The 14,924-nt window shown below is 36.8% G+C and overlaps 2 protein-coding genes across 4 annotated transcripts in view; one reads left to right on the plus strand and one right to left on the minus strand.

Moving 5' to 3' along the window:
* Positions 1 to 14,924, minus strand: part of LOC144962732 (armadillo repeat-containing protein 7-like) — a 39,089-nt gene that overhangs the window by 12,825 nt on the left and 11,340 nt on the right. The window lies entirely within an intron of this gene.
* LOC144962730 (CAP-Gly domain-containing linker protein 3-like) overlaps positions 1 to 14,924 on the plus strand; it is a 67,268-nt gene that overhangs the window by 5,720 nt on the left and 46,624 nt on the right. The window contains exons 1-2 of one of the 3 annotated variants that reach the window (XM_078895930.1): positions 6,071 to 6,183; positions 6,949 to 7,522. The exons of 1 other annotated variant lie outside the window; for it this stretch is intronic. In XM_078895930.1, coding sequence (XP_078752056.1) covers positions 7,032 to 7,522 — 491 coding nt within the window. In that variant the 5' untranslated portion in view covers positions 6,071 to 6,183; positions 6,949 to 7,031. Of the gene's footprint in view, positions 1 to 6,070; positions 6,184 to 6,948; positions 7,523 to 10,467; positions 10,789 to 14,924 lie in introns of those variants that run through there. One more of the 3 variants, XM_078895934.1, reaches the window with a different exon arrangement.

Here is a 14,924-nt window from a genome sequence, read left to right on the forward strand (position 1 = left end):
TTTTTTCTCTCAATACATTATTATCAAGAGATTTCTCTATATAAATATGTTAAGTATTTTGATCAGTATTTTTTATTTATTCAATATTTTTTAGTGTTAGTTTTTAAGTTTTATCATTCCGTATGAATTCAGCATCAGTCTCTATTGCTATTAAAGGCTTTATTTAAACACTAATGATAATTGTAGTTAATAGTATCTAGCTGTTTAGACTTTTCTTCACTTTTACAACTTTTGCAGGGATTTAAAAAAAATGTTATTGTAGGTATTTCTACATTACCATTAAGTGCAAAAGCATCGGTCTAAACAAGCCATGCCTATCACATAACGAACGTCCAGGTTGTGACACCCATAATTTTCTTTTCTTCTTTTTTTTTTTTTGCACGCAAATCCTCTATTGTTTGACGTCGCTCAGTTCTTTGTTATTGTTCTCCGAGTAGCTCTGAGTAGAGTTCCACATAGTTTGTGTGTCGGTACGCTATATCCGGGTGGCGGATATTGTAAGTTTTTTTTGTTTTTTTTTTTTTTAACTAAACGTAAAATATCAATCAATATATTCCACACAATTCTGGATCCACCAATCCCCATACCCCCATTTACCCTCCAACATCTGCATCCCACAGGGACATTATTGAGAGAGAGAGAGAGAGAGAGAGAGAGAGAGAGAGAGAGAGAGAGAGAGAGAGAGAGAGAGAGAGTGTGTGTGTGTTAAAAGTCTGTTATACAACTGCATTGCCATTGTCAGTTTGTTGTATCTCTCACTATGTGAAGCCAGGTGCTTATTCCTTCCTGATTTATGTAGGGTGGTGACGTGTGTACAATTACAAGGGAAAAAATCGTTTCGGGCCCATTATCAGTTGTCCAGTTTCTGACTGGGGGTTTATGGTGTTATCTTCTGTTGTCTCTTACTCTAGCGCTCTCTCTTCTTTCCTTCATAAGAAGTATCAGTATTTTCACTAGTATCACTTTTTATTGAACATTTTACTTAGTCGAAGGCGCTTGTGGTCCAATGAATTTTCTACTTATTACTGTCATAACTCTACAAATGGGTGTCATTTGGAATTGCGAGGGCCCCGGAGGGTTAGATTTTTACGGGAACAGGAACGAGGAAGGTCGGTTGTTGGGGGTTGTGGGAAGTTGTCAGAAAATGTTCAATAAAAAGTTATACTAGTGAAAATACTGATACTTCTTATGAAGGAAAGAAGAGAGAGCGCTAGAGTAAGAGACAACAGAAGATAACACCATAAACCCCCTGTCAGAAACTGGACAACTGATAATGGGTAATGATAATATTAATAATAATAATAATAATAATAATAATAATAATAATAATAATAATAATAATAATAATAATAATAATAATAATAATAATAATAATATAATAATAATAATAATAATAATAATAATAATAATAATGATAACTTAAAAAAATAGTTTAATAATAATAATAATCTATATTGTCCCAGAATGCAATTATTATAAGCTTACAGCTATTTTAGAATAGAAAAAAAGGAACACAAACCAAGCACACACATAATCTCATCTCTCTCTCTCTCTCTCTCTCTCTCTCTCTCTCTCTCTCTCTCTCTCTCTCTCTCTCTCTCTCTCTCTCTCTCTCTCTCTCTCTCTCTTCCTGTCTGTCTTTGTTTCTTTATTTCTATCTATCTAGCTATCTATTTATCTATCTGTATCTCTCCCTCCTTCTCTTTCTCTTCTTTATCTCTCCCCCCCCCCTCTCTCTCTCTCTCTCTTTCTATCTGTTTATATATCTCTCTCTCTCTCTCTCTCTCTCTCTCTCTCTCTCTCTCTCTCTCTCTCTATTTATTTATCTCTGTCTGTGACATAACGGACAAACGTTGTATAGAGCTTACATGTCACTTTGCTAGTTTAAAAAAATATTATTTACTTATAAAATCGTTTATCGCTGAGGTGGGACAAAGTCAGTGGGAACAGGTGGACTGCTATCTATCTGTTTGTGTAACAGTTAAAGTCAGAAAAGGTGGGGGGGGGGGGGGGGGGGTAGTGTGTGTCTGAGTGTGTTTAAAAGCAGGTTGCTTTTTTAATTACTTATCAATGTAGCCCATAAAATAGCTACATCAACACACAGTGATAGTCGTGTCATATGATGTATCTGTGTGTGTGTAAGTGAATTTATGATCGATAGCGGGGCGCCAGATTGCAATCAATGATTTGAAAAATAAAATCTATGCAGTAATTGCGATTACGAACGTACCTTTTACTTGTTATGATATATATATATATATATATATATATATATATATATATATATATATATATATATATATATATATATATATATATATATATATATATATATATATATATATATATAATATATATATATATATATATATATATGAAACGATAGTAAATTTTGTCACAATTATCATCATCCCATCATTGCCTTTTTCACCCTGGGTCAGGGTATAGGCCACAGACAAACAGTTTCCATCCTTCTCTATCCTGAGCCAACTTTTTTATCTCATTCCAGGTCTTACCACTTCTCTGTATATCAGCTTCTTTAATTCTTCTCCATGTTCCTCGTGGCCTTCCCCTTGATCTTCTGCCCTGAGGGTTCCAGTCCAATACTTTCTTTGTTATAGTTGAGTCATTCTTTCTAAGCGTGTGTCCAATCCACCTCCATCGTCTTCTTCCTATATCCTCTCCCACTGGTTTCTGCTGTGTTCTTTTCCATACTTCTTCATTTTTTATTCTATCCATCCATTTTATTCTGAGTAGCTTACGCATGCACCTGTTTACGAAAATCTGTACCCTCCTTATACATGCCTGTGATGCGTTCCAAGTTTCACATCCATACAGTAGGACAGACTTCACGTTTGAGTTGAAAAGTCTTAGCTTTAGTTGAAGGGAGATATCTTTAGTTCTCCAAACTCTGTTCAAAGATGTGAATGCAGCCTGTGCCTTTCCTATTCGTGCTTTCACCTCTGCTTCCGTGCCTCCATCCTTGTCAATTATACTTCCGAGATAGCAGAAAGTGTCTATATCTTCGAGTTCCTGATCTTTTACTTTGATCTGCTCCCTTTGACGCGTACCTATCCTCAAGACCTTTGACTTTGCAGGGTGAATTCTTAGACCAATTGATTCCGAGAGGCTGTTTATAATTGTGGTTTTTGCTTGCATCTGGTCCTGGGTGTGGGACAAAAGAGCCAGATCATCTGCAAAATCCAGATCATCCAACTGTGTCCAGGGGGTCCACTGTATCCCATTTCTTCTCCCTTTGGAGGTTTCCTTCATTAGCCAATCAATGACAAGGATGAACAGGAATGGTGAGAGCAAGCATCCCTGCTTGACACCAGTCTTAATTTCAAAGCTGTCAGTAAGCTGATCTTCATGTACAACCCTGCAACTTGATCCTTCATACATTTCCTTAATGAGGTTTACTATCTTTTCAGGGAGTCCATAATGTGCCAGAATTTTCCACAATGTTGCTCTGTCAATACTGTCGAAAGCCTTCTCGTAATCCAGAAAGTTGACAATAAGAGGAGAGTTCCATTCTATAGACTGTTCTACTATGACTCGCAGAGAGGCAATCTGGTCGGTGGTTGACCGGTTTTTCCGAAAACCTGCCTGTTCGTCCCGCAGTTTAGCATCTGTTGCATTCTTAATTCTCTCTAAAATAATACGGTTGAAAACCTTTCCTGGGATAGAAAGAAGAGTGATGCCTCGATAATTATTACAATTACTGAGGTCCCCTTTCTTTGGAAGCTTGATAAGATGTCCTTCCTTCCAATCCTTTGGGAATATCCCGTTATTCCAGATTCTCTCAAATAGTGGGTGCAGGGCCTCAGCATTTCTTTCCGCATCAACTTTTAGAGCCTCCGGTGGAATCTGGTCTGGTCCAGCAGCTTTCCCCCTTTTCATCTTGTTAATGGCACCCACAATCTCTGCTATCGATGGTGGATCACAGCTAATTGGTAGCTCATTCCTTGCAGGCAAAATTTTTGTCACAATTATAATGTAAATTAATTCTTAATTTGATCGTGATAATGAATAATAATGGAGCTAAGACATGAGTTAATGTCATGTGGCTGAAAAACGAAGAAATCTGAAATAATATTTTACGGAACAATCTATTTTTTTTTAAGGGTTGGGGGGATCAACATTGTTCCGAACGGCCAATGTATAATTGTCACCATCGGGCACAGAAATAATGGCAAATCTAAAAGTTATAAGTCTATTTTTCTACAGACTGATATATACGATTAAGTTGCAAACCTTCTTTTATTTCAGGCTTATGTTATTATCCGTTGACTCAAATTGATACGATAAAAATCTATTAGATTGTAATACTCAGTCCTTTTTGATGTAAGACTTCCATAGCGAGTATAACTTATTCTACGCAATTCTAGCATATCCACAACAAAAATTGATGACGTTAATTTAAATCTGTCTTGATACTATCAAATATGGTTATTGTAATATTTGTAATCTATTCTTCTAAAAAATAGAGTTGGGGATCAATATTGTTCCGTAAAGCCAATGTTAAAATTTTTAATCATCGAGCACAGAATTACTGGCAAATCTAAAAAATACAGTATAAGAGATGACCGACAGCTCATAGAAAGCCTTTATTTCCACTGGTTTAAAAGATAATCATTTTTTAACTGGATCATTCTATGAAAACTTGGACTTACTTTGCAATTTTAAAAAGAATTTCAAATTCAAAACGTTCCTTGTAATTCTATGTTCGCTTTTCAAATAAAATATTAAAGGGAAGAATTTTTTGTTAAATCTTGCTCTCTCACTGTAAATATCAGATTTATGAAAATTTGCGTAAAAAGGCTTCAAACTGCCGTTGCAGTTCGTCATTGCACCAGAACGTCACTATGAATAATGGGTGATTTTAAAAGAAATTCAGTCTCGAAGTTAAGTATAGAAAAAAAAACAAAACAAACCTGTATTCCTTAATATTTTCGCGTATCTCGTAGTCTGTTTTTTGGCTGCAGTTTTCCCATGCAGTAGTCAACAAGCAAATCCTTCTGAGCTGTATAGAAAAGAGTAGTCCTTATGACCCAGAGTTTATCTTGGTTTCTATAGCGTCAAACGGACAGTAGCAAACGCTTCCTACTCTTTGGACGGGGCGCTAGTCAATCGCAAAATACTTTCTTCAAGATCTTACAGACCAGCATCCCAATCACTGCTGGGTGGAGAAAGAGAATAAAAAATAATTCTCGACTGCACCCCCTTCTATTGCGGTCAATTGCTTGTGAAGCAACTGAGTAGTCGTACCCCCCCCCCCCCCCCCCCCCCCCCGACGTCCTTCTATAAATGATTGGGATGTTAAACTTGTGAGTCGAACATCTCTCATAAGTGTTTCGTCAATATCAAAGTACTGTAACTATAACGATAAAAATTCACACATCACAGCGTTGTATCTAATCCTGACCCTTGTGTATTTGTGTGTGTGTGTGTGTGTGTGTGATATGTAAATAATAGTTTATGCACTCACGTGAGAGTATAATACTGTATTTTGTATGTGTGATTCATTCATCAATAAGTCGCGCTGGACAGCAGGTGGTACATATTCAAATGGATAATTTACGTACTGTCTAAAATGTCCAGAAAAGGGCAATTAACAGGGTTGATTTCACTCTACTATCCTGTTACCTCTTTTAGATTATTGTACTGCTTATTCCTGTACGATATTGGATCTACCTGCACATATTTGCGATGGATAAAAATAAGACCAAATTAAAATAATTAAATTCCCGACATAATGATATTAGTTACTAATTTTAGAGATTTTCCATGAACTTAGTCTGGTCGCAGTGTTGTTTTATTTTAAGCTTTTTGATGGGTATTTGTTTTTGTTTAAAAAAAAAAAACCCAACCCAAAACAAAAACAATTACACATTTCTTATCTAGCTAGACACGGGTCTTTATAGTAATTTTTGTATTGTTGTCTTAGCGTTTCACTGATAGCAAGCGTGTAAATTCCGCATACCAAAGTTTGAAACAAAATAAATACTAGTATAGTAGTATAGTAAGAGATGGTTAGTCTGATCACCACCTTAGGCAATAGATAAGTCACATCATTGCAAATATCATCCGTCTGAATGATCTGACACTGTCAAGTGGACAGTGGTCAGTCATGGTGGATTATAGATAGCTTTGCACACCTCTTACTGCCACCAGTGTGTTGTTGTCAGCATCCTGCATAATATAATGATATAATAATGTTTGAGAAACAACACACTGAATGTTTACAATGCATAATATCATATTGCAGAATATTCAATCGTGCTTTACTTGTTTAAAGCTTAAATTCATTTGGCCTTAGTTTAGCATAATATTTCATACATACGCAATTAGCTTTAATCTAACATTTATTGCTTCATTCTATGTGAGTAATGTAGTATATTTATTCGTCAATATGTTACCGGATTGTTTCAGATTGTATGAATTCACTCAGATCGTGCGTGAATGGATCCACGCCGTTGTCTAGTATAAGTAAACTGTTTTAAATTCTTGTTGGAATATGTTTAGACGACATTAGGGTACAGCTTAAAGGTTGCTATATCATGATATCCAAAGGCTAATTTTTAATTTAATTTTGTTGTAAATCTGCCATATTCAACACATTTCAATATAATGCGTATGGTAAGCATTCATTTCACGACGATTGTTAAAGGACTTGTATGGATACAGTCTGGCCTCATTGAATCGGGAATTAGTAAAACAGTTGTTTCCATTGATTGAGGGCTTTGTGATAAATAGTAAATGCAGGTATAAATATATATATTGAAATTCATTTGGTAGAGAGTTTTGTTAATGGCTCTTCTTATTCATTAATTTTTTTTATTTTTTATCTTTAAACATTATTTTTGGTCTTAGTGTGAGTTGTTTAGGCAGAAATCTTTCAAATATTTCTCTGTGGCTTGTGTATCTAATGATCGATTTGTATCATAGTTTCTCTGGTTTAGCATAACATTTTTGTCATTAACAACTTTGCTTTTAGTCATTAACTCATCGAGACAATCTTTGCGATTATAATGGAACCTCCAGATTCCGAGACTAAGGAATCATTCAATAATAACAACGACAACGAAAACAAATTTGCGACTTTTGGAGAAATTCCAAACGACCATCTTGTTGAAGCAAATAAATCCCCGAGTCATGTGGAACCAGATCTTGAGACCGGAAAAGATGTCGGTTTGGAAAAGGAAGACGAGGAACAAAGCAGAATCGTGGCTGAGAGTGAACACGTTTTGGAGCATATAAATTCTTTGGAAGATGACGACAGTTATGAGTTTATCGAGGTGGAAGCTGGGATTGGTGCAGAGCATCAACACGAGACCAGTTTCGAGGGAGAAGAGGATCCCGATAATAGTTTAGGGATTATCTACGATTACGGAACCGAATGCCTTACAGGAACCCGATATTCTAATAGAGAGGACGAGAATAACAACGATGCTGTTGGCGATTCGACTGGCTTGTTGTCTGATGGGCAATTCGAACGAGATGGTGCTACCAAGAATTCGGAGTAAGTTGTGAATTTATTTTAATTCATAGTTCGGTTGTGCCCTTTTGCGGTTTTCTCTCTCTCTCTCTCTCTCTCTCTCTCTCTCTCTCTCTCTCTCTCTCTCTCTCTCTCTCTCCCTCTCTCTCTCTCTCTCTCTCTCTCTCTCCTCTCTCTCTCTCTCTCTCCATCTCTCTCTCTCTCTCACCTCTCTCTACTCTCTCACACTACCTCTATCTCTCTCTCACTCTACTCCTACTACTCTCTCCTCTCCTCCTCCTCCCTACACTTCCTCCTCCTCCATCTCCACAAAGCTTACGAGAAAGAAAGAAACAAATCTTTTTTCACCCACATGCCACCAATAAATCTTCCGTTAAGTCATTCCTTCTTATGGTCTCTGAATCTATTGTCCTGTCCCATTTAGCTTCCCGTTTCATCTAAATCACTTGATTTCCGTGTTCAGGTTACTGAAGTGTCCGACCATGAAATTAGGTATTCCTAAATTAGCAAATCCTATCTGATCTATCGAGAGAGAGAGAGAGAGAGAGAGAGAGAGAGAGAGAGAGAGAGAGAGAGAGAGAGAGAGAGAGAGAGAGAGAGAGCATACCAGCACCAAAAGAAGACTTGAAATATATTCATTATTTGTCATTATTTACTCCACAGAAATTTACGAAAACTAGATTTTTTCAACGATTTGTTTTTGGATATCGAAACATAACGAAATGAGCCTTTTTCACAACCTCATGCCCCCCCCCCCCCCTTCTTTTCTCTTACTCCTCCCCATCAATTAAATTTAAGTAAAGTAGTACACAAGGGCCATCATATCCGTGGAGTTAGAATGTATCCCGATTTATAAAGCGTTAAATGGACAAAAGCAATTTATAGCTACCCTTTAGATAGGATGCTGATCACAATAGCAATGTACTTTCCGTCAGATCTAACATACTGAACCAACAATCGCTGCTAGATGGACAGGTTTAGGGGGGGGGGGGGTAAGAAAAATATGTAATCTCGGCTGCAGGGTTAATACTCAAGTCCCTTGTGTATGACGCAATCCGAGTGCTCTATCACCTGAGCTTCAAGACCCCTCCCCCCCCCCCCCCCCCCACCCCACCCCCCCACCCCACCCCCCTACCATTCAATTACTCTCTCTCTCTCTCTCTCTCTCTCTCTCTCTCTCTCTCTCTCTCTCTCTTTTCTCTCTCTTTCAAGGTATCTATATCACTACGGTGCGGTACATAATTCAGCTCCAGACTAAAACTTATCAACATTTGCTGGTTGGTTATTAATGAATCAGTTGATTTTGGTACTTTCCTGTTGTAAAATGCATATCAAATTCTCTCTCTCTCTCTCTCTCTCTCTCTCTCTCTCTCTCTCTCTCTCTCTCTCTCTCTCGCTCTCTCTCTCTCTTCGACTCTTTACTTTTTTCAATATCATATTTGGCAATATGAACCAATTAGAACTTATTATTCTCTTTGTGTTCCTAAACTCATCTCAAATCTTTATCGTGTTTACGATTCGTGCCAGCTGTGTATTTATTTTCTTTGGCCCGGACGTATCCCTGGTTTTTGTTTTACTTCGTTTTTGTTTATCTGGCTGAACTGAGGGGAAGGCGAGATGGAAAAAAAAGCCATGTTCCTTTTTTGATGGATCGCAGGATCCTCCCGTGTATGTGCATGTACGGTTCAATTCATTCATTGCGTACTCCGTTGTATTAAGTCAGTAGAAAGTATGGAGCCGGAGTTTATCCCATGTTTCGTACCTATAAACGGAAAGTTACAATCGCTTGTTACCAAATGGATTGGACTCAACTATTCAATTACTGTGGATTAACAGAGAAATCAGAAGAAGAAAAAAAAAAAAACAGAAGAAAAAAAATAAAAAATAAAAGGTGCATTCATATTTAAATATTATGAAGTTCCCAGTACTTTTTGTTGCTCCTCCTCCTCCTCCCGACCCTGTTTCAGTTTAGTGAGTCCATTTATGGCAAATGCAATTCTCTTTCAAGTCATTGGGACAAGCCGGCTCTTTCTCTACTACCGTTATCTTCATCATCATCATCATCATTATCATCATCATCATCATCATCATCATCATCATTATTATCATTCGTTTTCAATATATGCTTTTCAAAAATGAAATGATCATAGCAATCTAGCGAGCATTGGAAATGATTGAAAAAATTGGTCGGATGACAATACAATGTAATAAACTTCACAGCAACAAGCCATGCGGCAATCTATTCACTCTATTATTATGTCACTCACTATGGCTTTGATATGATATAACTCCTACCTATCCAATAAGCTGGTCTGCTCTTTGTTGCATGCAGGCTCGGCCTGCTACCCACACGCGCAACGATTTGCACGGTCTGTGAATTTGTGGGGTAATGGCATGTAATGGGGTAATGAGCACGGGACGGATATGAGATGAAAATCGCGATACATTTCATTTATTTCATACCGGCGTCCACGCACGACAGACAAGATGCATGAGCCTGAGCGAGACACAAGCACCGGCGGTTTGTACTTTTTCTTCGCTTCCCAGATGTGAGCGATGTGTAGGGAAATTATACACGCAGATAGTTGTTGTTATTGATGGTGGTGATGGCTTCGCGTTGTAGTTAGTTTTTGTTGGATGAGAACGAGCGTGAGAGTTCTTTATCTCTTGGGTAATAATTGACCAGGGTTGCCAGTTTGGCATTTTAAATGCCAGATTCCAAAAATCTGGCATTTTTGAAAACCGTTTGGCATTAGAAAAATCATTTGGCATTTGGCATTTTCATTTGGCATTTTCTTTTCTTGTATATTATACTTCAAATGACACCTTTTCTTAATTATTTCTAAACGCGTAAAAACAAACATCTTCACATTTCTTTTTTATTCTTAAAATCCAACCGTGGTGTAGTGGTTTAGCACTCCACTTAGTAGTCAGTAGGTAAATAATTACCCCAACAGGAAATTTAGTATAATTCAAAAAAAAAAACAAAAAAAAAAAATAAAAGAAAAAGAAAAGAAAACACGCAAGCCACCAGGATATGATAGTAAATTGTCTATCAAAAGTGAGTAGTTTTCTTAGTGGGGGTGGGAGTCAACAGACTTTGGCATCTTTTTGAGTGTTTTGGCATTTTTTGAGTCTTCCCCTGGCATTTTGTTGAAAAATAATCTGGCAACCCTGTAATTGACTCCCTGGATTTCTTCGAATTTCAAGGGAACGTCGAGTTGGATTGGAATATTGTGGTTTAATTACTATATTTATCGTGGTATTCTGGATTTGCAAGATCTAATGAGGTTTGTTTGATTGGTTCTTCTTCTTCTTCTTCTTCTTCTTCTTCTTCTTCTTCTTCTTCTTCTTCTTCTTCTTCTTCTTCTTCTTCTTCTTCTTCTTCTTCTTCTTCTTCCTCTTCTTCTTCTTCTTCTTCTTCTTCTTCTTCTTCTTCTTCTTCTTCTTCTTCTTCTTCTTCTTCTTCTTCTTCTTCTTCTTCTTCTTCTTCTTCTTCTTCATGCGTTATGTTTATTCCTCTTCTAGTTCATTGAAATTGTTTCAAAGCTCAGAACAATGTCAAGTTATTGCTATCTGAGTCAATTCGAGTCCGCAGTAACTTTACAGATGGCCATTGTCATTTGCAATGGTTGAGTATTAGGAGCTTCTCTCTCTCTCTCTCTCTCTCTCTCTCTCTCTCTCTCTCTCTCTCTCTCTCTCTCTATCTATCTATCTATCTATCGATCGATCTATCTATCTATCTATCTATCTATCTATCTATCTATCTATCTCTATCTCTTGTTTTTGCTTGTTTTATCTACTATCTATCTATCTATCTATCTGTCTATCTATCTATCTATCTATCTATCTATCTATCTATCTATCTATCTATCTATCTATCTATCTACCTATCTTCAGCTCCCTATCTCTCTTCCTCTCTCTCTCTCTCTATCCCCCCCCCCCTCTCTCTCTCTCTCTCTCTCTCTCTCTCTCTCTTTCTCTCTCTCTCTCTCTATCTATCTATCTATCGATCGATCTATCTATCTATCTATCTATCTATCTATCTATCTATCTCTATCTCTTGTTTTTGCTTGTTTTATCTACTATCTATCTATCTGTCTATCTATCTATCTATCTATCTATCTATCTATCTATCTATCTATCTATCTATCTATCTATCTATCTATCTATCTATCTACCTATCTTCAGCTCCCTATCTCTCTTCCTCTCTCTCTCTCTCTATCCCCCCCCCTCTCTCTCTCTCTCTCTCTCTCTCTCTCTCTCTCTCTCTCTCTCTCACACACACACACAAATATCACTATCTATTTTCACAATTTTCTGCATAATGATAATGTGTTGTAATTGTTTATTCATTAATAACAGTAACCTACGCTGAAATGTTATCACTAGACCCCTACATTCTCGCGGTGAAAAATAAAAACGTATGTAAAAAGTGATAGTGTTATCGTAACACGATATTATTACAAAGGGCAAATCAGCACGCTTTCTTTTGCATTTTCAATGTAAAATGTAAATGTTTTTAATGCAACATTCCCAACCGCACCCTAGATATTATGTTAAAAATCGCCATCGTTTATCAATTTTATAACTTGTTTTGTTGCTGTTGATATTATTGTTGTTGTGTTTTGTTGGCTGGAATGGAGATGGGGTTACGTATATATTTTTGGTATCCGTTAGTTTGTGTTTAAGATTTTATATTTTGTCATTGATGCTACTTCAGGGGGACCGGGGGGGGGGGGTCTCGGAAATCCCCATCAAACCCTTCATTCTCCAGTTAGCTTTTGAGGGGTGAGCCGGCCTTACATTTATCTCTATTACCCAACCTGCTCCATTGATAGACTTAATTAGTGATGATTGGGATGGGGTGTGCGTGGGAGAGGAAGAAGGTTCTTCTTTTTCGTTGGGCTTCGTGGTCATAATATTATGTGTTTTTACACGCTTAGTTACAAATAATATGTGTTTCTATAAAGGAGTTTTGAGTAGCACCTATATTTTCGCTGAATTAAAGTAGACGTTATTTTACACATACAATGTTGTTTTATTTCGGAAGGAACATAATAATATTATTATTATCTGTCGTTTCCCTCGGATGAAGATTCACACACTTGATTATGTATTGTGTTGGTGTAAGATTCACTCGTCGAATATTATGTTTTCAATGTTTTAATAGGTTTGTTTCTTTGACGACGGAGAGAAGCGGAAAATAATCGTCCAAGCCAGGCGCTAATTATTGTACGAAGTACGAAGCACTCAACTCTAATTGCTAATACTAATATTACGCACATGCATTCTTTCAATGCTTGTAATGTAATCGTTTTGTCGTCAGTTTTGTTTTGTATTGCATTTGAGGAGTGTTCTGGGCTTGCTTCTATTTATTTGCATGGAAAGCACTTTCCCCCTTGTGTTACTGGTTGTACGAGGATTGTCTGTCTGTTTGATTGTGTTGTGAAATGTCGCCGTGTTGAATATTTCGATGTGGATTTATTTAGTAAATAAAGGGCCGATATGGATACGTGGTAAGTTTGAAGTCTATGACATTGATTGACAGTTCTCAAATCCGGTGTTTTGTCGGGATGAAGCAGATGGTAAAAAGCAATTTTTTTTGGTTTTCAAATGATCAGAAATGCAACATTTTGGCTTCTTGAAGATTAAGGAACTATATTTCCTCCCATTCAGAAAGCATTTGAAATTGAGTAAAGTTTTATATATTATTATGGAGAGTAAAAAAAGTGAGTAAATGTGGCTTATTTAAAAGGGAACAGTACTGTTCCCTTTTATATGAGCCACATTTACTCGCTTTATTTTGTCTCTATTTTATTGTCTCATTTAGGCACTTCTAGCTTTTGGTTTTATCCTTTAGAATTTACTGACCATAAATAAAATTTTCAACAACTAGTACAACCGACAATTAATCCCAGTTTGAGACGTGGGTCACATATCTGGGTCTTTTTTCTTTTCTGACTAGTATTATTCATCCTTGTTCCGTGAGTATTTTGATTTTGTCCGTGTCCATTGCGACGAAATCGTTTTGTGGTTGAGAAAGTATTAAGTAGAGAGTGATTAAAAAAAAAAATTGTGGTGGACTTTAATGGGAGGGTTTTGATGGATAATCGAATGTGTCGAGGTGTAGAAGTGTTTGTTATATCATGATTTGTTTTGGGAATTTCAGAAAAGATGACGAAGATTTAGCCGACCTGGGGGTCGAATAAAATTGATCGCCAACTCTCTTTACTGACCTTGGCCTATTTATAACACTATTATTTAATATTGATTTTGCTGTTGGCCTGATAAGATATTCAAACCGATTGTCACCATTGTCACGAATTTTTGTTCTCTTATGAAGCTGATGCAACAATTCCTGACCAATCTGTAAGTCATATCATGTTTCTCTAATGCGTTTTGAATTTTTTATTTTTATGTTTGCTTTTGAGGAGCTGATGGCTCCTTGCCAAGTCCTGCATTCGAATCGTGTAGTCATTGGTTCGAATCCTGATCGATAAACCTTTTTTTCCCCAAATGACAGACGATTATAATATAATGTGAAATGAAAAACATACTTACTTTGTCGTCATATTCCTTTTTATGCTTCGTCTTATGTTGAATCACATGGTGTGTATGCGCGCGCGTGTATCTATGTGGGTGTATGTGTGTGTGTATGTGTACGTTTGTGTGAAAGAGAGAGAGAGGAGGAAGAAGGAAGAGAGAGAGAGAGAGAGAGAGAGAGAGAGAGAGAGAGAGAGAGAGAGAGAGAGAGAGAGATAGAGCATACGTGCGAGTTTGCTTGCATAGGGGCATATAGGGGTATATTGCAAAATACATAGGCAGGTAAATTCTAGAGCGTGAAAAAGGGTACACAGAATCATTCCCCTCCTTATTAAAACCATAACTACTATGCAACTTTTTGGAAGATTGTCGTTTTCATTGATAACAATTTAGCGTATTGTCGTTTTCATTGATAAACAATTAGCGTAATTCACACGCACCCAGGGCTTCTAGTGTCAGTTGACATACATGTAATTTGATTTTGCTGATTTGTCATGATAGAATCACTCCAGCGTGAAGCTGTGTCGTGTATCTAGATTAGTATTAGTCATCAATTAGATAGAGGTGGGACAGGAAACGCTACAGGTGGTATCGAGAGTCGATTTGTCGCTGGAAAATTTTAAACGAAAGCTTTCGTGGTGCATTATTAGATTATGATAAAAAATTAATAGAAGACATGCGATAGACCGAGTTGATTCAAGGGGTTCCGATATATTTACTGGTAGAACATTCATTTATAAGCGATCTGGTCGGTTTCGAATCTTTAATTAGAGCAGATTTTTAAATTAAATAAAATATTGTTTGTATAATCAGATCAATTACTTTGTTTATATTATAATGCTTGTCCAATCTGTTTTTTTTTGTTTTTTTTTTTTTAACT

The sequence above is a fragment of the Berghia stephanieae genome, chromosome 1, assembly GCF_034508935.2.
Source record: "Berghia stephanieae isolate SIO BIC M18660-M18661 chromosome 1, UCSD_Bste_1.3, whole genome shotgun sequence".
Classification (NCBI taxonomy): Eukaryota; Metazoa; Mollusca; class Gastropoda; order Nudibranchia; family Aeolidiidae; genus Berghia; species Berghia stephanieae.